The sequence below is a fragment of the Alexandromys fortis genome, unplaced genomic scaffold, assembly GCF_014885135.2.
Source record: "Alexandromys fortis isolate MF-2015 unplaced genomic scaffold, M_Fortis_MF-2015_v1.1 scaffold_81, whole genome shotgun sequence".
In the NCBI taxonomy this organism is placed as follows: Eukaryota; Metazoa; Chordata; class Mammalia; order Rodentia; family Cricetidae; genus Alexandromys; species Alexandromys fortis.
Genome location: NW_026067960.1, coordinates 8,543,841 through 8,567,939, shown reverse-complemented (window position 1 = coordinate 8,567,939; position 24,099 = coordinate 8,543,841). Strand labels below are relative to the sequence as shown.

At 52.5% G+C, this 24,099-nt stretch overlaps 2 protein-coding genes across 6 annotated transcripts; one reads left to right on the top strand and one right to left on the bottom strand.

Moving 5' to 3' along the window:
• The first annotated feature begins 142 nt into the window (after window positions 1-142).
• Window positions 143-17,373, top strand: Nkain4 (sodium/potassium transporting ATPase interacting 4). 4 transcript variants are annotated; one of them, XR_007593694.1, is made up of 8 exons: window positions 143-332; window positions 10,097-10,234; window positions 10,503-10,583; window positions 11,407-11,604; window positions 14,740-14,800; window positions 15,902-15,986; window positions 16,304-16,387; window positions 16,909-17,373. XR_007593694.1 is itself a non-coding variant. In XM_050152859.1 (7 exons), the coding sequence occupies exons 1-6, from the start codon at window positions 279-281 to the stop codon at window positions 16,384-16,386; spliced, it is 615 nt and encodes a 204-aa protein (XP_050008816.1). In that variant the 5' UTR covers window positions 143-278; the 3' UTR covers window position 16,387; window positions 16,909-17,373. The 4 variants fall into 4 exon arrangements, 3 of the variants coding, with proteins under 3 accessions (XP_050008816.1, XP_050008815.1, XP_050008817.1); XM_050152859.1 differs by lacking the exon at window positions 15,902-15,986; XM_050152858.1 differs by lacking the exon at window positions 16,304-16,387.
• A 92-nt stretch (window positions 17,374-17,465) lies between these two features.
• Window positions 17,466-22,819, bottom strand: Birc7 (baculoviral IAP repeat containing 7). 2 transcript variants are annotated; one of them, XM_050153031.1, is made up of 8 exons: window positions 22,027-22,819; window positions 20,694-20,793; window positions 20,260-20,338; window positions 20,125-20,170; window positions 19,291-19,404; window positions 18,892-18,963; window positions 18,531-18,729; window positions 17,466-18,058 (listed from the first exon to the last, which is right to left on the bottom strand). In XM_050153031.1, exons 1-7 carry the CDS (start codon window positions 22,373-22,375, stop codon window positions 18,536-18,538), a joined length of 954 nt encoding a protein of 317 aa, XP_050008988.1. In that variant the 5' UTR covers window positions 22,376-22,819; the 3' UTR covers window positions 17,466-18,058; window positions 18,531-18,535. The 2 variants fall into 2 exon arrangements, with proteins under 2 accessions (XP_050008988.1, XP_050008989.1); XM_050153032.1 differs by lacking the exon at window positions 19,291-19,404.
• Window positions 22,820-24,099: the final 1,280 nt, after the last annotated feature.

Below are 24,099 nucleotides of genomic sequence, written 5' to 3'. Positions count from 1 at the left end.
TGTGAGTGAAGACTGATGCCGTGCAGCTGTTACCCAGAGCCTGGGGAGGGGGAGAGGGTGGGGTCTGAAGAGCGGGCGGGCAGGGGCGGGATCTAAGAGGAAGAGGGCAGACTGGGCTGGGGTCTGCTAGGCTTACCCGAGGCAAGCTGGGACGGAATCCCTAGGAGGCGGCGTCCGCCAGGCAAGGAGGGGCGGGGGCACCGTGGACCGAAGCTTTCGCACACGGCGGGCTCCGGCCCACTCTAGCAGCAAAGGCGCCCGCGGGAGGCGTGAATACCATGGGCTCTTGCTCCGGCCGCTGCACGCTTCTTGCGCTCTGCGCTCTTCAGTTGGTGAGTCCTGGTGTTCTGCTTGGCTCTCCGGACCCGCACCAACCTCGGGAGGCTCCTGGGATAATCTTGGATTTGGTCGATTTTCCCGGCTGACAGGCATGCTAGGGGAGCAGCCACCGTGCTGGACCTCGGCTGTGCCCTGCTATGTTTGCTCGGGAAGCGGTGTCCCGGTTGGTGGGACAGGTGCTGGGGAGCTTCTGGGGGCCCTGGCTGCTAGGAACAAAAGCCTTCGGGCGGGGCTGTCCCCGAAGCTGCACTCAGGTCCGGAGTCTGTGGTCCGGGGAGCGTGGTCCGTAGTCCGTGGTCCCCTTGATGCCCACACGCTCCGAAGGTGCCTGTGGTCAAGAGTTTGCGTGTTACCGTAGTGGCACCAGTGGCGGAGCCCGCAGCAAAGTTTAGTCAGTGCCTGAGTGTGGACATTAGAGTTCGGTGTGCGGGAGAATGTGATCGCCTGGCACTCCCAGCTTGTGCGTGGGCCTGTTTGTTTGGGGTCTCCCAATCTCCCTGACCTGTAGAGGGAAGAGGCTCTCAGGCCCGGGTGCCTAGGGTTGAGCCCACTGACTCCCTAGGTGAAGAGCCCGTCAGAGAACTTGGACGACAGCAAGCAACTTTGCATCTCTCGCTGAGCTTGGAGCCTGGGATGTGAGTTCTGGAGCTGCTGGAGGAAAGGTCTAAGACAAAGGTCGCTGGGGAAACTCCTTTGCGTAGATGCTAATTAGCCCTGGGTGTCTGGTATTAAGAAGGAAATGCAGCTTTGTTGTCTCTGGGTTGGGTGTGGACCTGGACCCAGCTGGACTGGGTGCCTCCTCCACTGGCTGAAGCTGGAGGGTTTTTTTCAAAGGCGCTTTAAGGCTGTTTGGTGTCTTGTCCCCTCAGCAGCACAGAGTTTTGTACTTCCAGGGGCCACCAGGCATAATGTGGGATTGCAGGGAAGTCCATGGTCCAGGTATTTACTGACCTGTAGGTTTCGACTGGGCAGGTCAAACTTGAAAGAACTGCTTCCAGCTTGGAGCAGTGTTGAGCTGCTGTCTTTCTGTGAGGTGCTCCCTCCAGAGGCTCCTGGGAAGAAAGAGTCCTTTACCTGGTCAGTCCTGCAGAATGACCAGCTAAAGGATAGGATGAGCTGGCTGACTCTGAAGTTTGGAGCCTGCCCTATTATGGTAGTCAAGAAACACAGCAGCTTTGGGGGACAGAGGTGACTTTGGTTTTCCTGTTCTGGATTTGGCAGGATAGTGTTCTCCGACATATGGTGCGAGAAGTAGGTGCCCCTCCCGCCTCCAGTTCAGGGATGTGGTCCTGTGATGCAAGGGGATATGGTCAGGGCCTGTTCCTGCTTTTTAGACTTCTTCTAGATACAGGTGTAGGTCTAGGACGGACTTTGGGAATTTAGCTGCAAGTAAGGGGGGAGGGTCGTTTTGGTGCTCGGGTTGCAGGGTTACCCTGGGCAGGGCTTCTCCCAAACTCAGACTCAGCCAAGACAAGGCCCCAAGGACTCTTTGGCGCTGCACTGAGCCCTGTGTACCCTTGCTTTGTCCAACAGGGCCACAGCTGAAATGCCCCCAGGGAGCTGTCAAGGGTCTTTTGTCCTGCTCTGGCTGGCAGTTGGGGGCGGGCTACCCTCCTGGGCCTCTGGGAGGAACAGGCCCAATGCCACCCACTGCTCTGGCCTCTGCGTGGCATTGAGAGCAGAGGAAGCTGGGAGCAGCCGAGGGGTCCTGAGGCTTGCCCTTTTTTGACAAGCGTGAGAGTTTTCTTGTTACCAAGCTACCAGACAAAGGACCTAAACAACTCTCCCTGAAGAACAGCAGGAACTCTGTCGGCTCTGAGCCAGCACTGTGCTGAGACTGTTCCCAGACCTCCTTGCAATGACAAGACAGGACTCAGCCCCACGAAGGGGTCTGCAGCTAGATTCTGCAGGGCCACTGGCTCTAAATCACCAACCTCCATGCAATGGGAGACTCATCTGTAGCCACAGTGCTTTTGGGCGTGTTAGCTCAGAAATGTGAGGATGCAAAGGTTTCCGTTCCTGAGACAACCAGGGGCTACTCTTCAGACTGAGGACCTCCAGACAAGTGCAGCTGATCCAGCCTCCTGCTGGAGCCTCACTGCGCAGGGCCTTGGGTTTCTTAGTGGACCAAGGGGGCCATCTTCTCCTCCACTTTCTTTTTCTCACTGGGCAGGATGATAACCAGTCAGACCTAGTCATTCATTCAGATGCTGACCTCTGTCCCCTGTTGCTGGGTATTTTTTTCTTTTTTTCCCCCAGATTTGTAGTTTTATGTTCAGGCTCTCCAGGAACTAAGGGCCTGCTGGGAAGGGGACATCTGGGCTCTGAGGTTTGAGATCCATTGTGTATCCTGCATTTTCATGTTGTATGTAGGAAGACTTTGGTTAGCACCTCTCACAGTTGATTGGAACACATACGCAAGCAGACCACCATGTGACTCCTTAGGACAAGTGCATTGTGGGGGAGGGGAAACGCTACCACTGCCTGCCTTGGCCCAGGGCAGGAGCTTCAGGTTGCCTGTGTCATGCAGGTGTGGGGTCCTGCGTAAAGGAAGGATATTCCTGCCCCAGAAGATGAGAGAATACACCAGGGTCTGACCTGATGGATGGAGGAAGGAGGGGTGAAGGTGGATGGTTGTCTGAGTGAGAGGCTTGGTCTACAAGGCTGGGTGCTGTTAGAGCCTCATCCTGAGGGTCAGGAGCAGTCTGTGGCTGGGGCTCCACCAACACCTTCCATCTTGAATGTTCAGACAGGCCTCTGCTGTAATGTTTTATGGAGTCGGGATGGACAGCCATTTGGTGCCTCTTTCAGGGGGATTTTCATTGTCAGCCGTTCTGTAGGAGCCTGACTCTTCTTGTAAAATGAAAGCAGTAGAGGAACTGTGCAGCCAGGGTTTGTCATGGCAAATCTTTCAATGCTGAGAGCCCTAAGTGCCTTCCCAACAGTTTCACACTAGGAACTCAGCAGTGAGCTAGAGGTACAGATTAGTGGTTGAGTGCTTGCCTAGCATGTGTGAGGTCCTGGGTCTGCTTCCAAAGCTGGGAACACACACACACACACACACACACACACACACACACCACCCCACCCCACACCACACACAGCTTGGAAGAGTTGGAAGCATGCCCCTCCTTCTGTTTCCTGTCCCCACTGACGCTCAGAGACGTCACAGATGTGTGCCGCTTTCTGTGGCCTTCTAGGAAGCTGAAGGTAGAAAGGGATGCAAAGTGGGGAGCTGCAATCCCCAGGCCATTTCTTACCCATCTGGGTGCCCCAAGGTGGCCTCTGACATAACCTCGAACTGAAGTTTAGAATCTAGACATGTCCCTGGTCACAGATCCAGAGCCTAAATCGTTCCTGGGATCTCTGACAGGTGAAGTGGGGAGGGACAGGAATTTCCGTGGTGGCAGACTGACCCCAGAGGTATCTTTTAGGATTGCTGGAGCTGTCACTTTCCCGGGGTCACAGCAGCTCTGTAGACTTCCTTGTGGTGCAAGGTACTGGTTACGCGGTGGGCAAAAATCATACAGGCTGTGTAGCATTGTGGCCCTCTTCAGAAGGTTGCACTGGTGGGCATCAGTCATCCTGCAAGTTTATTGAGGCCTCAATGTGCTGCACTTGACTGCTGTGCTTGGCTTGTGCTCCGCATCAGGAGCACAGTAGGGAGGGCCAGCAAGGGCGGGGCATGCAACGGAAAGGAGTTGGCTGGGATCTAGATGGGCAGGGAGAGAGGAGGATAAGAATGAGTTCTCAGATCAGTGGGGAAGAAGGGACCAAACTCTGGTTGGAAGACTTGGAGAAGCAGACCGCTGTGGTCAGGGTCATGCTAGCACCCTAGGTCTGCTGAACCAGGACAGCTGTGACAGCTCGGAGAGTAACTGCTCATTTTAGATAACAGAGGGAGAAGCTGATAAAGGGTTGACCATGGCTAAGACACCAGGTAAATAATACTGGGGATTCTGGGCATAAGGGTTGCAGCGGCGTGAGGTACAGGTATGCTCCCAACCGTGGGATCTGAGGTCTTAAACTTAACCTGATCATTGAAACTCATCTTTCAGAGACTCTAGGTGAGGGCTAGGCAGGGCTGAGACTGTTTTGGAGATTTAACCACTCCTTGGGAAGGGCCTCCAGTGCCTGCTCTCCTCCTGTTTGCAAGAGAATGGCATGCTGGGTAACTCCCTTCTGGAATACCCTCCTCATTCCCTGCTCAGGGAAGAGGCTGTGGCTGACAGTCCCGATGCTGCTAAGCACCCCAACCCCTACCCTGTGACCCCACATTCCAGGCCCAGAGCCACCAGGGTGCGTCTGAGCTGGAGGAGGAGCAGGTTCTGAAGGAATTTGGCAGATTACAGAAAGAATCTCCCTTGAAAGAAAGTTATAAAATCACCCCCACAGGACAGCAAGTCTGGGAATAGCAGGGCAAGAAGCCTTGTGGGCTTTCGGTGCTGACCGGATCTGGCTTTTGGCTTCTTCCTGCCTGCAGCTCCATCACACACACATGCACACACCTGCAAGTGGACGTATGTACACTTGCCTCTGTATTTTGTACAGATATGGAACCCACATGTGGCCCAATTTGCCTATATTCCAGGCATTCACTGGTTAATTCTGGGGACAAAGCATCTCTGGAGAAATGGCCTGGACTGGAAACTCGGGATTCAGAGAGCCATTGGAATGGATCCCGAGGGACTGTTTCTGCCATGTATTGGAAATGCAGGGAGGCTGAGGAGGTGGGGCCTCATCGCTCCTATCTGCTATTACAGCCCTGGGCCTGAGCATTCATTAGTCCTACAGGACATACTTTCTGTGGGAGAAGAGCAGCCCAGAAACCCTTTTGGCAGCCACAGAAATTCTTCTAGATTCAAACTGAGAACAGAAGAGACCTGGACCATCTCTAGAAGAAATGTAAAAGGCAAATCCCCACTACAAGCATTTGTGACTGCACAGCCAACCACAATGAAGTAGTCAAGGCCTGGCCGGGGTGGTTGTCACCTCAATCATAAGTCCCACTTCAGATGTGGTTCCTACTGAGTGTTGGCATTTGTTGACCCCTGAGCTCTAAAGCCTTCTAGGGAAGACAGCGTGGCTGCCCTGAGACTGTCTTCTCACTGGGTTGTGAGCTACTGTCCTGTCCACTCTAGGTCTTAAGAACCTGGTCAGAACCAACCCGTAGCTGACTTTCCTATCTAAGGCTTCTGGGCTGTTGCTCCTCTGGTGACCCTGGGGTGCACACTGGCTCCTGAGGCCCAAGGTATCTTGGGAAGGTACAAGTGTCCCAGGCAATGTGACTTCCTCGGGTCTTTTCTTCCATTCACGTGGAATTAGTTTATGTTTGAAAGAGGGGTTTTAGGGTGGTGCTCACCCATTCTCTGGGGGGAACAGAAGCCCCACTTGCTTCTTCTGCCTACGACTTCATTCCCTCTTATTAGTGAGGTTGTAAGGAAGGATCCAGATGGCTTGATTATGAGGCCAGACCATGAGGATGCAGGCCAGGTGACTTACCTGAGGCGTTAGTTGTTTTCCTCGTGGCTGTGACAGAATAGTTAACATGAACAACTTCAGGGAATAATGGTTTTATTTTGGTTCTTGGCGTCAGAGTTCAGTTCATAGCTGGTAAGTTATGGCACATGACTGGCTCCCTTTGGTGGCAAGAGAGTGTCACAATAGCTGTTTACATGTCTCTGGTCAGGAAACAAAACACCTGGGAACCAAGGCTGAGCACAACCGTCAGAGTCCTGACCCTGGTGGCCCCCTTGTAACAGTTAGATCTGACCCCCTGAAGGTTCCACTGCCTCCTAAAACAGTGTCAACAGTTGGGGGATGGACATCCTGACAGGAGCCTGTGGGGGGACTTTCAGGTTCATCCCTAACACCTTGTCCACTGGCTGTCTCTGCCTGTGCTGTTTTCCTGAATTCCTTGAAAGTCACACAGTCCTGTTTCTTTGCTCTTCGGCATGCATGTCTTGCATAGTCCCAGCGCTGTCTCAGCATTAAGACTGCCCAATGCTTACCACAGGGCTCTAATGAGAAGGTGGCCACTCCCGAGCTGTCCTTCTTGTTTTGGGCCTCTAAGACTGGCCGCAGTGTCTGCTGTGGACAGTGGGTAACCACAGCATCTGACATGCCTATGTGGGAACAACACGTATGAGCTGCAGCTGTCCTTACTATGCAGGCCAAGCAGGCTCTGGTACTGCTGCTTACATACGTGATCAGGAAAGGACTAGCCAGGGTGAGCAGTTCTTGAGGCTCAGGGAGACCCCGGGACTAGCCACATTTACATCACCCCAGTATCAGACCCCGCTTGTCTCCTGCAGGCAGAGTAAACTCCTAACCAACCCTGGAAGGATTCTTGACATATTCCAATAAGAAGAGTATCCTGGTTGAAACACCAACTCCCAATTCCTTAGAGATGATGTAGTTCCAAGACAGACAAATGATTCCTTGTAAAAATAAGCAGAGCTCCTGCAGAGCTCTCCAGCAAGCCCTCCATGCACATCTTCCATGTGAAAGGCATGTGAATGAAGAGGCAGGAGCCACCAGGTAAATCAACTGTGTCTGCTCATGGAGAGTTAGTGATGACCCATCCTCTTTCTCCACGTACACAGCCCGTGAGGCCTGACTAGGAGCTAAAAGTTTGGCCAAGCAGCTCTCTGTCTACACTGTGAAAGGCCAGAGATAAGAGCTGATCTTTGAGAATTGACAGCCCATAAGGAACTGCTCCAACCTCCATATGCATCATTAAGGGATTTACTCCTATATAGGGAGGCACCTTCTCCAGGAGGCTGGCATCATGGAGGAACTAGCATGAGGAAGGGGCTTTGGAGGTGGGAACCTGGCTAGCAGAGGCTTCCTCCACCAACCGTTGCAGTCATGAGACATGGTGGAGACCCACTAGGGGCCAGCAGGTGTGAATCCTTTGTGACAGGAAGAGGGCGTGTGCTAACACTTTGACAGATGAGGGCCATGCATTGACTGTCAGTATTCTGTGACAGGGAGGGGCAACAGTGGATGAGTGACAGAAGTAGGGACCACTGGTGTGAGCAGTCTGGTGAGATGGGGCAGAGGCTATGAACTCTCAGTACTTGGGGAGGGGATGGGTTTGGGAACTCTGTGAATGGGCAGGGGGCAGTGAGTGTGAGCAGCTTGTGGCTTTCTGCGGGGTCCTTACTAATGAATTCTGCTGGGCCGTTCTTGGTGTTGATACAAAGTCTGCCCTTACCTCTCCACTTAGTAGCCCAAGCCAGCCTTCGCCCAGAGAACCCCAGACTTCTGCAGAGCGTGCTTGCTAGCAACCCTCTTTTGAGACGTCTTTGGACATCATCACCGCTCCTGAGTCACTCATAGCTGCCAGGGTAATGCCAGAGCACGCCCAATTGCAGGTGTTTCCTGGGTGTTAACAGAAGACTTTGGGGATCAGTCCCATCATACAGAGCTCCAAGCAGCAGGGAGGAACCTGAGTACTGGCTTTCATTGAAGTCAGCATCTGTGGGCAAGCAACCTGGTGGCCAAACTACTCAACTCAAACCTGACACAATGGCAGGAGGTCTTGTGGGTTTGGAAGCGGCGTGTGTTCCCAGTTACAGTCTCAATGTTGCCTTTTCATCTCAGTGCATCCAGCCTTGGGGAGGGCCTTCATCACTGTGTGCAACTGTCTTACGGTTTCTATTGCTGTGATGAAACACTGTGATCATAAAAAAAACCCAGGGAGAAACGTTTATCTCAGTTTACAATTCTCAGGCCATACTCCAACACTGAGGGACATCAGAGCAATAACTCAAACAGGGCAGGAATCTGGAGGCTGGAACAGAGGCAGAGGCCGTGAAGGATTGTGGCTTACTGACTTGCTCCCCATGGCTTGTCACCCAGGACCACCAGCCCAGGGTGGCCACCTACAGTGAGCTAGCCCCTCCCACACCAAACATCAGTTGAGAAGATGCACCACAGGCTTGCTCACAGGCTGGACTGGTGGGGATGTTTTCTCACTTGAAGTTCCCTTTTCTCTATACACTCTGGCTTGTGTCTAGTCAGCAGAAAAATAGCCAGAACAAGACTGGTTTCTCTCTCTCACACCAGAAGCCACTCTAGGTCAGAGACTGCCTCAGCAATTCCAGGGCTGACCTGGTTGCTGATACACAGGGGTTCAGTGGTATCCTGTGAATGTCATGGGCTCCAATCCACTGCAATGTCCCTTTAACACGGATTCTCTTTCAGAATGTAGTCATCCTAAACACAGTGGCTCCAGAGGAAAGTGCTGGAACCTGGTGGACTTAGCCATACTTTCTCTTCCTTCACCTACACCAGCACATGGGATGGAGTCCATTAGAGGATGGATTGGTGGGTGGTGAATGAAGGGTGGGCAGACAGAGAAAGGGATGGAAGCGGGGGAAAAATGTGTAGGTAGATGAAGGGATGGGCAGATGAATGGATGATGATATGTGAATGGATTGATGATAAATGGTGGGCGGACAGACGAGCAGGTGGGTAGATTCTTTAGAGTATTGATTCGCCTCGGCATAAGTCTGTTTTCCCCAAGTATAAAACATGTTCACTATATACCATGCATCCTTTCCCATCAATCTCCCTGTCTTCTTGCATGGAGAGTAGTGTCTTCAGAGCTACCACCTCTCACTAGAGTCCTTAGAATAGAAGTGTGACCAGTCTATCGGGATAAGAGCTCTCTTATTCCACAACAGTCCCGGACAACCATAGGAAAATCACTTTACTGGGAGACAGGGGGTTCTCTGGGCTTCTGTGTCCAGCACCCTGTGCAGGCTTGGGTCTCATCTGCCACCAGAGAAGATGGACAGCATTTTAGGATCTGTTCTTCTTGTTCATGGCCCCTCCTAACCTCTAGTTAGGACAGTCTTGGGTATGGGCCAGGCGTGATGGTGTGCGTCTTTAATCATGGCACGTGGGAGGCAGAGGCAAGTGGATCTCTGTGAGTGCAAGGCTGGCCTGGTCTGCATAATGAATTCTGGATGGAAAAATAAATAAATAAAAAGAAAATGATGTGACTGGTCCTAGGTGTTTTGGAGGAGAAGGTTTGTTGTAGATTAAAAGGGAAAGCAGAGACAGAAGCAGGGGCACCTGGGAGAGTCCAGAATGGACATAATCCTGAGCCATGTGAGGAGATGGGGGCGGAGGGGAGGGACATCCAATCCAAGAGGCCAGGAGGGTAAAGGGTAGATGGAAGGGCCAGGTAACCAAATGACCAGATTATACAGGGAAGGGCAGCCTAGTCTCTAGACTGGAGAAGTTTAGGTGGGTGGGGATATGCCAACCAGGAAGGCTCTGTAATAGGTTGGAACTGAGGGGTGAAGGGAGAATCGGGTGTTCAGGTCTGTTTTGATATGTTAAATAGATACCTTAGCTTTTTGTCCCGGGTTTGAAACCTAAAAAGTTCCAGGATAGCCAGGACTATATAGAGAGACCCTGTCTCAAACAAAACAAATGAAAAAACACAAAACAAAAAAAATCTCATTTGTTTTGGTCTCTAGATGAGGAACTGGAGACAAGGGGGCAGCCTGACCCAAGAGAGGAACCCTCCAAAGGTGACGGTTGGGATTGTCAGACTTGATGATTTTTGCTGTAAAGACCACATCATAGCACACAAGACATGCTCAGGATTATAGCCAAGGAGTCTGTGGCCCAACTGGTACAGCTGTTAAAATAGGTGTGATGGGTACTTAGGAGGGAAGCAGGACCTTGAGGTGACCTCTTAGGGTCCACTGCTCCTCATGGGCCACCTGTCTCTTAGGTCACTGCTCTGGAACGGCAGGTGTTTGACTTCCTGGGCTACCAGTGGGCACCCATCCTGGCCAACTTCATCCACATCATCGTGGTCATCTTGGGGCTCTTCGGCACTCTCCAATATCGGCCACGCTACATTGTGGTGGTGAGTCCACTGTGCTTGGCTGCCTCGATTCAAGGAGCAGGAGCCCTGCCATCCTTGGTGGCAGCTTGGGCAGAATGCCTTAGGTTGGTACCTATCCAGGGTGGGCTTAGGCAACCCTTTCCAAGCTCAGCGTCGGGAAGGTCAGACTCAGGGAGTCCTGGCTTTGCCATGCGTTCAAGGGCTTTCTTCCAAGGCATTGGAGAGAATCAGATGGCATCTCTGAAGCTGCTGGGCTCAACTTCTGCCCTGTTCTTTCTGGCCTCCATAGTATGCTGTGTGGGCAGCTGTCTGGGTTACCTGGAATGTCTTCATTATCTGCTTCTACCTGGAAGTGGGGGGCCTCTCGAAGGTGAGTAAAGATGGGAAGGTTCATCCACTGGGTCTTGGCTGGATCACCATGTGACACTTGATACAGTTCATTGCATATTTCCTAATGATGGGAGCTTGATGCATATGCTGACCCTAGCACCCGTATTATTTGGGCTGTTATCAGTGCCTCAGTAAAGTTCAGCAAGACTGGTTTGTGGGTGGTGAGGGTTGTTGGTAAGGCACTGTATCAGTAGACCATGACCTCAGGCTGGGTAGCACAAAGGGTGAGTCTTCTGGAAGAGGTCCTTGGAACCAGGCAGTACCAGGGAGGAGTAAGACTAAGTAGACATCTGGCCAAGATGTGCAGGTGTGTCCTTCTCAGGGATGGTGGGATGGAGGCACAGGAAGAGACCTTCTTCTTGTGGTCACATAGAGTCTTCTGCCCTAGCCATCTCATGTTTCCTGAGGAAGCTCTGGGTTGGTACAGCTTTTTCTCCTAGCCTGGAGTGATACGTAGTGGTGTGGTGGACTGAGCTAGCACTAACCGAGGCTATGCCAGTCACTGACCTGAGACCCAAGGCCCACTGTGGCAGTTTGGCCAGGGACATGAATGAGAGCTTTGAGGAACCTAGATGCCATAATAATGCATCCGAAGGTCTGCCCAAGGCAAGGGATGTTCCTGGAGGAAGGGGTATGAGGGCTGAGGGCCATGAAAATCAGGCTTTCCCATGGAGAAACAGATTGGGACACTTGTTCCTGTCCCACACAGCGACTGGCCACCTTCATCCTTGCCTGCTCCATGCTGTGGTTGAGAGAGGCCGGCTGCCTCCTGATTCTAACTTGTCCTGCTCCTTTGTTCCCAGGACAGTGAGCTCTTGACCTTCAATCTCTCCCGGCACCGCTCCTGGTGGAAAGAGCATGGTCCAGGCTGTCTTCATGGAGAGGCAGCTACATCTGGCCTGGGAGCAATGCCTGGCCAGTCCTTAGTGGTAGATGCTGGCTGTGCCACAGTGTACAGCTATATGGAAGCCCTGCACAGTGGTCTGCAGATCCTGCTGGCGGTGAGTGTGGGGTCAGGCACCCGGACTGTGGGCTTGTTCTACCTGGGGGCAGAGTCAGGGCCTTTCCTTTGCACAAAGGTATCAGCCTCCATATCCTGCAAAAAGTAGAGGAGTCACAGGTGAGCTCTACCCTTGAGTCTGTCTTAGTCACTGGCCTATTGCTGTGAAGAGACACCATGACCAACGCCACTCTTATGAAAGAAAGCATTTAATTGGGAATTTGCTTACAGTTTCGGAGGTTTCGTCCATTAATCATCATGGTGGGGAGCATGGCAGCAAGCAGAAAGGCATGGTGCTGGAGAAGTACCAGAGAGCTACATCCTGATCCATAGGCAAAGAGAAAGAGACTGGGCTTGGCATAGGCTTTTGGAACCTCAAAGCCCACTCCCAATGGCACACTTCCTCCAACAAGGTCACACCTTCTAATTCTTACAATCCTTTCAAATATTGCCACTCTCTAGGACTAAGCATTGGTCCTATGGAGGCCATTCTTATTCAAACCACCACAGAGCCTTGTTATGCTTCTTGTAAGACAGGCTCAGAGCCAGAATCAAACTTCAGCCTCTACCAGGTGACTCTGTGGAGTACCAGGCACACAGGAACAATGGCGCAGGTGCAGGTTGGAGTAACCAAGATGGATGGTCCCATATCTGCCCAGCACAGGAATACTACAGCAAAGGAGGAATGTAAAGACCCCAAGGCTGACCTCAGAGAGACAATGGAAGGGAGACAGAAGCCCCAGACCAACCAGTAAGGCTGCAAGTGGGCCCCCTGGTGACTGTTTAATCTCAGCAAATCCGATGCATCAAGGGAGCATTTCAGTGCTTTCCCGAGTCTCAGGGCCTTTGGGGATATTTCACAAGTTCTCACCTCCCAGGAGAGAAAGCAGGAGAAGGTGCATACTTCCTGGCACATGGTGGGCTGACTGGGCTGGCGGTGAGCCCACAGCCCTGAGAAGTCTGCCACAGAGCAGATCCTGTGAGACAGGGAACAGTCTCTGGAGATCTGGCTAATTTCCTAGCGCTGTGAGATGACATTGCTCTCCAGGAGCCCCGCTCTGTGAGCGGCAGACCAGTTCCGTGCCCATGCAGCTCCCATGTTGGTCGTGGTCACCGCCCTATCCGGCGGTATGTCACCAGCAAGCGTCAGGTGCCGCCATCCTGTCAATGGTCATGTCCCCTTGGACTCAGGTTGTCCAGGGAGAGCCTGGAGGAAATACAAGTCTCATGAATTCAAAGACACGGAGATTCCATTATTTTCCATGTATTCCAGGAACTTGATCCAAGAGGAAACAGGAGAGAAGGCCTAGTGGCACTCTACAGCTGATGAGGGTGGGTGGGAAGCAGGATTCAGGGGTGCAGAGCCATGGGGCACCAGGGAGTGGAAGTGGTGGGAACAGAAGGCACAGGTATGCAGGTCCGGTGTCATGGCCCCCAGGGATGACCTGAGGCAGACTAGATGCCAGATTGGTCGGAGAACCAGTCCCCCCACCCAGGAGAACCAGTCCTCGTTTCAGCACTGTGGCCAGCTCTCCGTAGGGGCCAACCCTCCACCTCAGGGTGTCCCCTGAAATCACAAAAGGCTGCGTGAAAGACCTCTCAGACACTCTTCACAGTGAGGAAAATGACTTTCAGGCTCAGTTCTAGACTCGTTCCTAGAACGATGGCGTCCCAGGGGCCTGGGGCCTGCACCTGAGCTGGGTAGGGTCTCATGGGCTTTGAACTCATATATTCCCAGCTGTTTATCTCCTCTGACAGGAGGGGTTGGTGGCCTCTTCGGAGGCTGCTGGGCCAGGTCAGTGTGGAACCATGGAGACCACCTCGAGGCAACAGAACAAACGGTTGCCAGGTGGTGGTGTGTGGGGTGGGTATACACAATACAGGTGTTATGTTGGGGCCCACATGGGACAGTGCACTCTCCTGAGATTCATGGCAACATCTTGGATCCCAAAATAATTGGTTTTCAGAAGGACCTGCTGCATATCAAGACAGCTTACACTCGTGACCACTGGATACCTTCCTGTTGTCTCCTCCAGTGTTCTCACTGTTCGGGCCCCTCCTGGCTGTGGTGCCTCCTCTCTGGTTCTCTGAGACCCCACTATAGCTCCTGCTTAGCTGGTACCTTCTGAAATATTTGTGTGCACCAAATCACTCAGGGTTCCAGGAAGGCAGAGCTGTTGCCAGGTGGAGGTGTGGGGGTGGGTATACACAATACAGGTGTTATGTTGGGACCCACAGGGGGCAGTGCAGTCCCCTGAGCTTCATGGCAGCATCTTGGGCCCTAAAATAATACACGAGGAGTGAGTTGTCAGCACCAGGGCAGGGAGGCAGTTTTACTAGCTGTGGGACCTTATTTTCCTGCTCTCTGATCTGCTGGGTTCTCCACAAGCCAACCTAGTCAAACCCATCCTGTCCACATTGCCAGCCTTGCCAGGAATGGAGGCTCGATATGGGGGGAGGCCTGTACCCTGGAACTCACAGTAGAAGGGACTCACAGGACACTGCAGGATGGCATGAAGAAGACAGGCCTGACTCTCTGGGTTCGGAGAACACACAGGGCATTATCATTGTTTTTATTGAGCTACATATTTTTCTCTGCTCCCCTCCCTTCCTCTTCCTTCCTCTTCTACCCTCTCTCATAGGTCCCCATGCTCCCAATTTACTCAGGAGATCTTGTCTTTTTCTACTTCCCATGTAGATTAGATAGATCCATGTATGTCTCTCTTTGGGTCTTTTTAGCTGTCTAGGTTCTCTGGGATTGTGAATTGTAGGCTGATTTTTCTTTGTTTTATGTCTAAAGGCCACTTATGAGTGAGTACATATGATATTTGTCTTTCTGGGTCTGGGTTACCTCACTCAGTATGATGTTTTCTAGATCCATCCATTTGCAGGACATCACCTTGCCCCCTCAAAGCTACCTCTCAGCTTTCATGTTCTGTGCGATTCCTCACCCAGATGTTGCCCACTGGGTGTGTTAAGGGAGAACTGAGGATGTGGGAGTGTGGGAAGCCATGTAGGTAGTATTCCAGGAGATGCAGGGCTTCCATCAGGTCCACATGGGGTCATCCACACCATCCCCAGGCTGCTGCTGCAGTGAGAGATGGCTTGGCATGTCTGGCTTCTTGGTGTCTTTCAGCTCCTGGGTTTCGTCTATGGCTGCTACGTGGTCAGCGTACTCACAGAAGAAGAAGACAGCTGTAAGTGTGTAGCTAACGCGAGTGACAACTCTGAGTGCTGTGCTGTCTGGGGTAGGACCTGAAGGTGGCTCTCAGTTATGCCCTATGCCCTTCCTGCCACAGCCCAAAGATCTGAGAAGAGGGGGAGTCTATGAAGAGGGGCCCAAGGACACTTATCCTCGTGACCCCACAGTGGCCCCAGGAGGGTCTGAGTCCTCAAAAGCATGGGCCACTCTGCCTGCCTGGTACACATGTTGGGTGACATTTAGTACTAGGCAGGACCCATTTGGGTGGATTATCCTTTTCTCTCTGCATGTAAACACCTTTCAACTTAACTTTGATTTGCAATGTGACACAGTAATGCTTCAAGCTATCCCTTTGGGGACCCCCCAGTCCTGAAATAGTCTGATGGGGTGAACCTGCAGAGAAAGGATTGACAGGGTGGGTGGGCAGTCAGGGCTCCTGTGGATGGAAGCTTCTCCAGAGTCAGAATTAAAATCCAAAGCTAGCTGCCCCTGAGAGTCGGGCCGTGGAGTCAGCTGTCCCCATGTTCAAGAGACTTGGGCTTGATTCTGGAGGCTGGTGAGGGATGGTCCCTGAGCCTGGGATCAAGCCCCCCCCCCCTCCGGTGCTGCCTGATCATTGAGCCCTCAGCTAGCTGGCTGCCAGGGATGAAGCAGGAGCTCCACCTGCTCTTTGAATTCAGAACTGCAGCCAGCCCTGAGCTTTAGAAATGTGTTCATTTTACCCAACAAGCCTAGCGACCACTAGTGTGGGGGTGGCTTCATGGAGCAGATGCTTGATGTTAATAAAGGCCACGAGGATGATTGGAGAGCCTAGCAAGGTGGGTGCAGCCCCATCCAGGCTTGAGGGCACTTGTTGGCCTCCTCACCTGATTCCCTCTGGGAAGGTTCATTCAGACCACAGAGCCTGGCAGAAAACTGCACAGTGCCCCAAAGAGATCCCAGCAAGGTTTGCGATGCAGCAGGGGACTGGTTAGCAGATGTGCCTCTCCCCCTTCACAAGTCCCAGCAATGCCCCTTTGCTGGAAATCTACGTTTCCATTCTGCCATCTTTTTCCATCATTTGGGTTTTATTTTATTTGGGCTTGATTTCTTTCAGTTGATTTCATTGGTGGATTTGACCCATTCCCCCTGTACCATGTCAATGAAAAGCCGTCCAGCCTCTTGTCCAAGCAGGCATATTTGTAAGTATGGTCCACTCAGCCTGCATCAGGGTGCTCACAATTCAAGGCTCTTCTCCTTGGAGACTTTATCGGGCATCTGTATGTCAGTCCATTCCCCGAAGACCATGCTCTGGTTAGGTGTCAGGGTGCAGTGACTGTAGAACTCAGCCCACATGTGGAGCTCAAGGCTCAGCTGGGGTAGATTCTGTGTTAATCAGAACCCCAGTCAGCACTGGAGACTGGACTCTCAGGAACGGGAGGGATGCCAACAGGCCACTCCCCCAGGGGCGTCAGTGCTTCAGTAAGTGTAGAGGGTGTCTGTTTCTTATATTTGGCAGATCACATTTCCTTCTCTAAAGCAGTACCACGGCCCTACAGATGCCATGGCCATGCCTGGGCTTCCTGGAAGTCTTGGAATTGAGGTCAGAAGGGACATTGAGGGGTTCTCTTGGTGAAACTGTCTTTGGTCCCAGAGATTCCTAGTGCCTGACCTCAGGGTGTCCTAGACTGTTGTGGATAATGGGTATCACAAGTAGCAGGACTTCAACTCCTAGGATGAATAAAGAAGGAGATACAGACCTAGGAAGGGGAGGAGCCTCATCAGGCTGCCTGCTATAGCTGCTAAGACAAGCCTGGGCTCAATAGATCTCCATGAATAGGGTAGTCCGTGGGAGGTTTCTCATCAGTGGAGAGTCTGAGTGGACGAAAGGACCAGGGTGAAACCCTCACTCCACTTCCAGTCCCATAGGAATGGGCCAGGGTCATCAGAGGATAAGATCAGTACCTGCCCTAAGAGTTGAGAAGCCTAGTCCTGGGCATAGTTTTGCTATAGCCTGAGCTACTATCCCTGCCTTGGTTTTGTGTGTTTTACATCTGAAGTCCCCAAGAGGGGGGACACTGTCCTCCTTCTCTCAGTCCCCTCTGATCTCTGCCTTCTCCGCAGGCCTGCGTAAGTGAGAGAACAGTTGACCCTGCTCCTGCAACCCAGTTTCAGCTGCCGGAACAATGAGGAGACTCCAGGCCTGGAGTCACGGCCCTGCTTCCCTGCCCGCCTAGCATTCTTTCCAAATTCCCCTTGGATACCAGTGAGGGGTGGGGCACACTGAAGGCCAGGGTGGCTGCGACTGTGAGTTTGTAATTTCTCTTTCTTTCTCTCTTCCTTTCTTTTTTTCTAAAAAAAAAAATAGTAAGACAAGACATGAGAGAATACAGAAACAAACTGGACCCCGGTCTTCTTGGGTGACTGGCAGTGAACCTAGGCAGTTTTCCCAGGCGCCCCCAGAGTGCTCTGACCTGAGGTTACAGGACCTGCAGACCACACACCACAAAGGGAAAGGCTCATCAGAGGACAATGAGAGGTTCAGTCCCATCTGGAAGTCCCTATGAGCCACCACGATCCAAGAGTGACAAAGGCCTTGAATAAATACTGCAGTACCCTAGCTGCAGATCTTATTCACGCAAAGGCCCTTGCCCCACTGAGGCCAGTGCATTTCCTGGAGCTGGACCAGGAGCCCTGCCACTCCCAAGCTAGGAGAGAACCGTGGGTGAAGCATGGAGCCTGGGAATGTCACATAGACCCTTCTTTCTAGAAAGTGGATGGCTCTGTTTAGAAAAAAGGACCTTGGGCAAGTATCCTGAGAACACCTGCCATTTTAGGAAATATACAAAGTTTGTGGGTAATTAGAAGTGGGGTCTCAAGAGGCACCTGAAGCCGGTCTGTTCTGAAAGGGTAGAATACAGTGCAAGATCACTGAGATCAGAAAGAGTGTTCTTCCCCAAGCGGGGAAGCGTTTGTGAAGTGACTGGAGGTGTCTGGACACCGGACAAGGCGCTGCTGTGCTGGCGAGAAGCAGCATAGACCGGCTCAGCGTGGACTAGATGAGGCGGGGGTATTTGGTATAGAGCCTAGCTGAGCACTGAAGTCAGACCTTCTACTTTATTATCTTCAAATAGGTTCCCAAAGCTACAACAGAAGCACTCCTCACACCAACCAGCAACTCTTCTTCCACGCTGGGCTATGTTTGTGGTCCCCAGCAGACCCACTGTGTGGTCTGGGACAGGCTGAGGCAGGCAGGGTGCCCAACTTGCAGTACCTGGAGGGAGGAAAGGAGGTCCTTGGCTCCAGTGGCTTCCTTGGCCTACTACTTTACTCTACCAGAGAATTATCAGACACATCTTGGGGACACATTGACCTCTGAGAGCATAAGAAGGCCATAGCTCCCATCTCTCAGCAAGGATGGGGTGTGATACATTTATGTAATAATTGAGGTTCATGTGCCCCCTCCTGGGCATGACCACCAAGCCCCAATCTAGCCCATGTACCCCTGAAGTCGGCCTCTCCAAGCCTAGTTGAGACCCTTGATGACCAGCTAGAAAAGGGGTGTCCCCCAGCCCTCTTTCCCTCTGACCCCACCTATGAAGGATTCCAAACAGTGGGATTGGCTGGTGGAAGGAGTGAGAAGTGTGACCTGACCATCTGTAGAATGCCACTGCCAGCCTTAGGAAGCAAGACGCTGAGGTTACACCCAGGCTGAGGAAGGATGCTGGGAAGACCCTGCACCTTACCTGGTTTAGGACAGGAAGGTGCGTACACAGCTGGAGATAGTCACCCTGCAGATCGGGCACACCTGCAGGTTGGGGGCACACTCAGGGCAGACTAAGTGGCCACAGGGCACGAAGACTACAGAGACAGCTCGATCCAGGCACACCTTGCATGTTCTCTCCTCCTGCAGCTGTCGCAGCTGTTCCTGCACAGACCCAGCTCCTGGGGACTCAAGAAGTCACCAGCACCCTCAGGGCCCAAGAGATGGACTCCTCAAGGGGAATGCACTTGTTACACAGACCCACTCTCTTATCCCCCATGTTCCCCTTCAGTTCCTCCAAGAAAGAAGGTGACCCATCCACCTCAGGTGGATCCCTACTATACCTGGCTCACTGACATTTTCAGGCTGTGTCTCTCCTCTGGGTGTGAACAATTCAGGGCCTCCATGGGCAGGAGCTGTACATAGTTAGTAGAATTGGGTTTAATCAAGGCCTAGCTTCTCTGGGGAAGGGAGGCCTCACCCAAAGAGGGTCTAGCAGCCACTAAGTTCCAGTACTGACCTAGAGAACAGAAAGGTTTTATGGCACTCCGCTGCCATTCATGAGCTTCCTGGAGGCCACCAAGAAACCTGCCTTCTACCAGGGTACTCTGCCTGCCAAGCCCCTTAGACTAGGGAGTCATAGATTGCATGTACTTGGCACTTTGGGGGGGACAGGAAACAAAGAGTGATGGATTCCCAGAGGAGTGAGACAAGGAAAGGCAAGTAGTGCCTAGAAGGGGTACCTCTGGCCCTGGCCATCTGGCCCTCATCCTCCTGGAGCAAATTAGCCATCAGTTGTGAAGGGGCTGTGCTGGGCACAGCTGGGCTCTGGCTCCATTCCTGGATGCCTCTGGTATCTTTAAGGCAGAGAGAGACAGAGATCCCAAGATTTATGGGGTGCAGAGAAAGGCTGGTGGTCTGTGGCATGCTCTGTCTGTACACACATCTGCATATTCCCAGAAGGCACTGGGGAAGGTCTGGCCCTCTAACAACAAGGTTACTGCATTTTCAGAGCCTCTCTCTAGAGGTGCTACCATCACTGGGGAGGACGGCAGACAAAGCCCTGCCGAGCACCAGAGTGTCTCACAGAGGTGGGTGCTTCTGAAATGGGTGTGTGTTGTCATATCACGTCTCACAGCAGTGAGGGAGAGGAGCCATTTGCCTGTGTCCACAAAGGTAGCAAACACATCAGGTGCTTTCTGAAGTCAGAAGTCCCTTGGGGGTCCCTGAATTACCTCAGACCCCTGTCCCATAGGGCCCAGGGAAGAGATTTGGAAAGCTGTGTCTCCGTGGCTCTGCTCAACAGGCTTCTCCTTACAGCTTGGTTGGCTTTCAGAAGCTGTGCCCAGCAGAACCAGCCCAGCTACATCCTCAGGTTTGGCTGGTGCCTTTAGCAACCTACTCGGTGGGACCGAGGGAATGCAGTGACCTGACCTATGCCTTGGACACACAGCACGTGTGCACAGTCCCTCCCTGCTAACTGGCAGGTGGGTGCACTCAACAGTCCTACCCATATACAGGCTGCAAATACCAATGAAACAGCAAGGGCTCTCTGTCAGGGTATCTCACCATCTCACCTGAGTGGGTGGCAGAGACCGGATCTTCTGGTTCTTCCCATTGGTCCTGTGGGAAAGCCGTCAATGCCGTAAGTAAACAAAGCAAGGGACTGCCAACCCTGAGTCCTGAGTACAGATGGACTAAGATGGACTTACCCAGGAGCCAAGCAAGGGGGTGCAGGCCTGGATTCTTTCCACAAAGTGCCTTCCTTTTGACTGCAGCAGGAACTGACACCTGGGGAAGAGATCTCGGAAGGCAGGACTGGACTCTGAGAGCCCCACTGCCACACTCAAGCCCCAGGAGCCATGCTTTCTGTTCCCATGGAACCCATTACACCCTAAGGCAGGCAGGCAGGGCTGTATCTCTGGGGGCGGGGGACTTGCTGGGACTCAGGAGATGGACTCTGAGCACCTAGAAAAGGATAGCAGCAGGATAATGCCCACCATAGCGGCTCTTCCAGAAGAGTGGGGTTGTCTGCTACCCTAGGGAGATCCCGATATCCCAGGACTGTGGAAGAAGGGAAGACTGGGCAGAGTTCTTTAGGGCCCTTTCCATTAATCACACCTGCATCAATCCACTTGGCCTTTACCTGGGGAACCATCGGGCATGCTCTGTCCAGGGGTCATCTCCCTGCTCCCAGCTCTGCAGACCGCCATAGCAGAAGAAACATCTCACCTTGTCCTGCTGACCTGGGGTATGGCAGAGACACATGGTTGTAACCCCACCGAGCTGGCAACCCCAGGGTGTTCCTCTATGACCTTCAGAGCTCGGGCAGTCAGGACTGGGGTCTGCCAGCAGGTTAACAAGAAGGGGGCAAGGTACCATGGGCATCTCTCTTGTCTCATAGGCAAATGAAGGCAATGCCTGGGGTATGTGTCAGGGGGGCCCGAGAATATTCTGGAAAGGCTGAGCGAGCATTTATGTTGTTCTGAAAGCATGTGGGTAGGGTAGGGCCAAAGGCTTGGAGCTTCTGTAGCCTGGAGATTCAAGGCATCCAAGAAGGATTCCTAGAGACAGGATAAAGAGGTTACTCCTCCCATACCAGTCTATAGCCAGGCTTGGTTTGATGGCTCAGGCCTTCCTCATCTCTGCTCTCTGCCCCTCCCCCAACCATGGGAACATGACTGCTTACAGGCACATATCCCACAGCAGACAGCCACACTCCACAAAATCCTCCTAACATCTATTGGCTTCAGGGACACTTTTTTTTCAAGGATGCTCTAGCTGTCCCAGCCATTAACCGTCATAACCAGTGTCCAGTCACCCTAAATCAGTGTGGACTCTTAATAACTGATTCCTCCCCTGCTGGCCCCACTGGTGACAGCTATGTTTCTCTGGCTATGTTCATACTTACAAAGCCCCTCAGTGGGTCTCGCTGCCTCTTTTTCCTCAGCCAGGCAGAGAAGGAGCCAGAACCTGACCCCTACCTTGAGTGAGGAGCAGTCCAAGCTAAAGGAGTGGGCTGTTTGTAACTAGAACAGGTACTCAAAGGATTTGTCTGGAGTTGGTCCCTGTCTTAGCCTGGTACATGGCAAGCCTGGAGGATTACCTACAAGATGGGCACAAATCAGGATGCTTAAGCTATTCTGATTTTGTCTCGTTGAGTCCTGGAATGAAAGGAACTAATCACCTCTGTAACCAAGTCTGCAAGGCTCCCACACGGCAGCCTTGAGTAGCGTGGGGGACCCGCAGAACCATCCAGGTGAAACCCCCATCTGCTGAGGGGCCCTCAGGACAAGGCCAGCACAAGCCCAGGATCTCATAGTGACTTTAGCTGGGGTGGACCCCACGCTCTGGCCAAGCAGTGATGACAGGATTACCTTTCATTAGCTCCTTCCTCAGGGCAGGGATGGACAGAACTCTTTGACCTGGAAGAGTACTAAATAGCATCCAGACCACAGCAGAAAGACCTCAAGACTTACCTGTATGGAAGAAGCCAGCAGCAGCCAATGGCTCGGGCTGAATTCCAGCAGTGGATGGCCAGTTGTAGAAGGAAGCCAGCCGGAGATCCTCTGAATCCATCTCAGGGAAGGCAGGCTCCCCAAGGAAGGTAGCCCCAGAGGGTTCTTGCTCTTCTGACAGGGGGCGCAACTGGCCCAAGATCTGCCCATCTATGCAGTCCTGGCCCAGGACATGGCTACCCGCACTGCAGGGTCTGCTCTGCTCCTGGGTGGAGCCATTGCTGTCTTCCCTGTGACTTAGCTCTGGGCCACAGGACAAGTCCCTGGCCCTACCCTCAGTAGCTCGGAGCCAGTCTGCAGGAGAGAACATCACCGACCCTGGAGTGTGCCTGGTGACTTATCTCCAGCTCCTGACTCTAGCCCTTTCTAGAAGCTCTGGTGACTCCTGCTTCTAACTGGAGGCCAATGCCACTAGACGCTCAGATGTTGTAGTGTCCAGGGATGCACCACTCTCTGGAAGAGGCCAGAGTGGCAGCCACGTGCTCTGTGCAGCGAGAGTGTCACAGGGCCTCCAGGCAGGCGCATAACAAAGGCAGTACTCCACGGGACAGAAAGCTTCTCTAAATAGGGGGAGGGGCAGAGCTTGGGGACCTCTCCAACAATATCCCCCAAGCCTCTGGAAACAAGTCCTGGATTTTGACAAAATCATAGAGGAGGGGGAACTCCAGCATTCAGAGTCCAGTTCTGGGTAGAGGTAGAGCTAGAGGATGGCTAGAAAGCTAGATTGTCCAGGAGTGTATGCAGCCCCAACCACATTCTTCCATACTAAGCCTGTCCTGATGTCAGAGGATGACATCACCTGCTTATCCTGTGCCCTAGAACTTAGAAGATCCCTGCTGGGCTCAGTCCACCTAACTTGTCTGGCCTCAGGTTGACCTCTTTCTGTCTGGACAGTCTAGAGTCAGATCGTGGGTGGGGTGTGCCCTGGGAGGAGCTCGAGGTTTGGATTGTTTGCTCCAGGCCAGACATCTGCACCGGGACAAGGGTTACTGTCTCCCTAAATGAGCTCTGCCTCAGAACTGGTCCCAGGGACCTGGTCTCCTCTGAACTTCCCCAAGTGAGGGACTCCATTGCGACAGACCTAACAGAACAGAGAGGAGGGCCATGACTCGAGAGAGGACATAGCTACAGGTTAGTAAAACAGAAGTCCTCAGGATTACTGGAAGGGGAGCGAAGAAGGAGGAGGAGCCAGCTTTGCCCCAGCTGACAACTGTATTCAGACAATTGCACAAACCCTTCACCTGCAAGTAGCTCTTCACTGCCGGTGAAGCTTTTAACATGGTGAACGTTTATATTTATATCCCAGCATTCAGGAGGTATACAGAGCTCCAAGTTTGAAGCTAGCCTCATCTACAGAGTGAGTTCCAGGACAGCCAGGGATACACAGAGAAATCCTGTTGCTACACAGAGAAGCCGTGTTTTAAAAGGGAGGGGGGGAATAGAAAAAGAAAGAAAGGGAGAGAGATTTAAAAAAGGGGGGGAGGAGAAAAAGAAAGAAAGGACGAGAGAAAGAAAGAAAGGAAAAGAAAAGGAGAAGGAAGGGAGGGAGGGAGGAAGGAAGGGAAAGAGAGGAAGGAAAGAAGGAAGAATAACTTCAGTTTGAAGTCCATTTTGGTCATACTCACCCCCCCCAGATCCATCCCCATCTCTCCACTCCCAACTTCAACTCCTCTTGTTATTTTTTTTAAATGTCCAGTTGTGCTGTCCATATATCTGTGGGTGTGGCAACATCCACTGGAACATGGTCAACCTACCAGGGGTCACCAGCCTTAAAGAGAACCGTCTGCCCCTCTCCCAGAAGCTGTCAACTACCAATAGTCCCTCAATCAGGGGTAGATATAGAGAGGTGGTGAGGGGCAGGTGAGGTGGTGAGACACTGTGAGGTGGGCATGGTGGTTCATGCATGCAGTCCTAGCACTCATGGGGCTAAGGCAGGAAGACTGTTGTGATTTAAGGCCAACCTGGACTACACAGCAAGTTCTATTTCAGCCTGAGCTAAAGCAAGACCCTGTTCCAAAAAATATATATAAATTA

Coding starts and splice junctions, on each gene's coding strand:
- Nkain4 (XM_050152858.1), top strand. CDS start 279: ATGGGCTCTTGCTCCGGCCGCTGCACGCTTCTTGCGCTCTGCGCTCTT. Junction 333..10,096: donor CGCTCTGCGCTCTTCAGTTG/GTGAGTCCTGGT, acceptor CCTGTCTCTTAG/GTCACTGCTCTGGAACGGCA. Junction 14,801..15,901: donor CACAGAAGAAGAAGACAGCT/GTAAGTGTGTAG, acceptor GATTTCTTTCAG/TTGATTTCATTGGTGGATTT.
- Birc7 (XM_050153031.1), bottom strand. CDS start 22,375: ATGTTCTCTCCTGCAGACTGGCTCCGAGCTACTGAGGGTAGGGCCAGG. Junction 19,405..20,124: donor GGTCTCTGCCACCCACTCAG/GTGAGATGGTGA, acceptor TCTGCCTTAAAG/ATACCAGAGGCATCCAGGAA. Junction 18,964..19,290: donor CCAGATGGCCAGGGCCAGAG/GTACCCCTTCTA, acceptor AACTATGTACAG/CTCCTGCCCATGGAGGCCCT.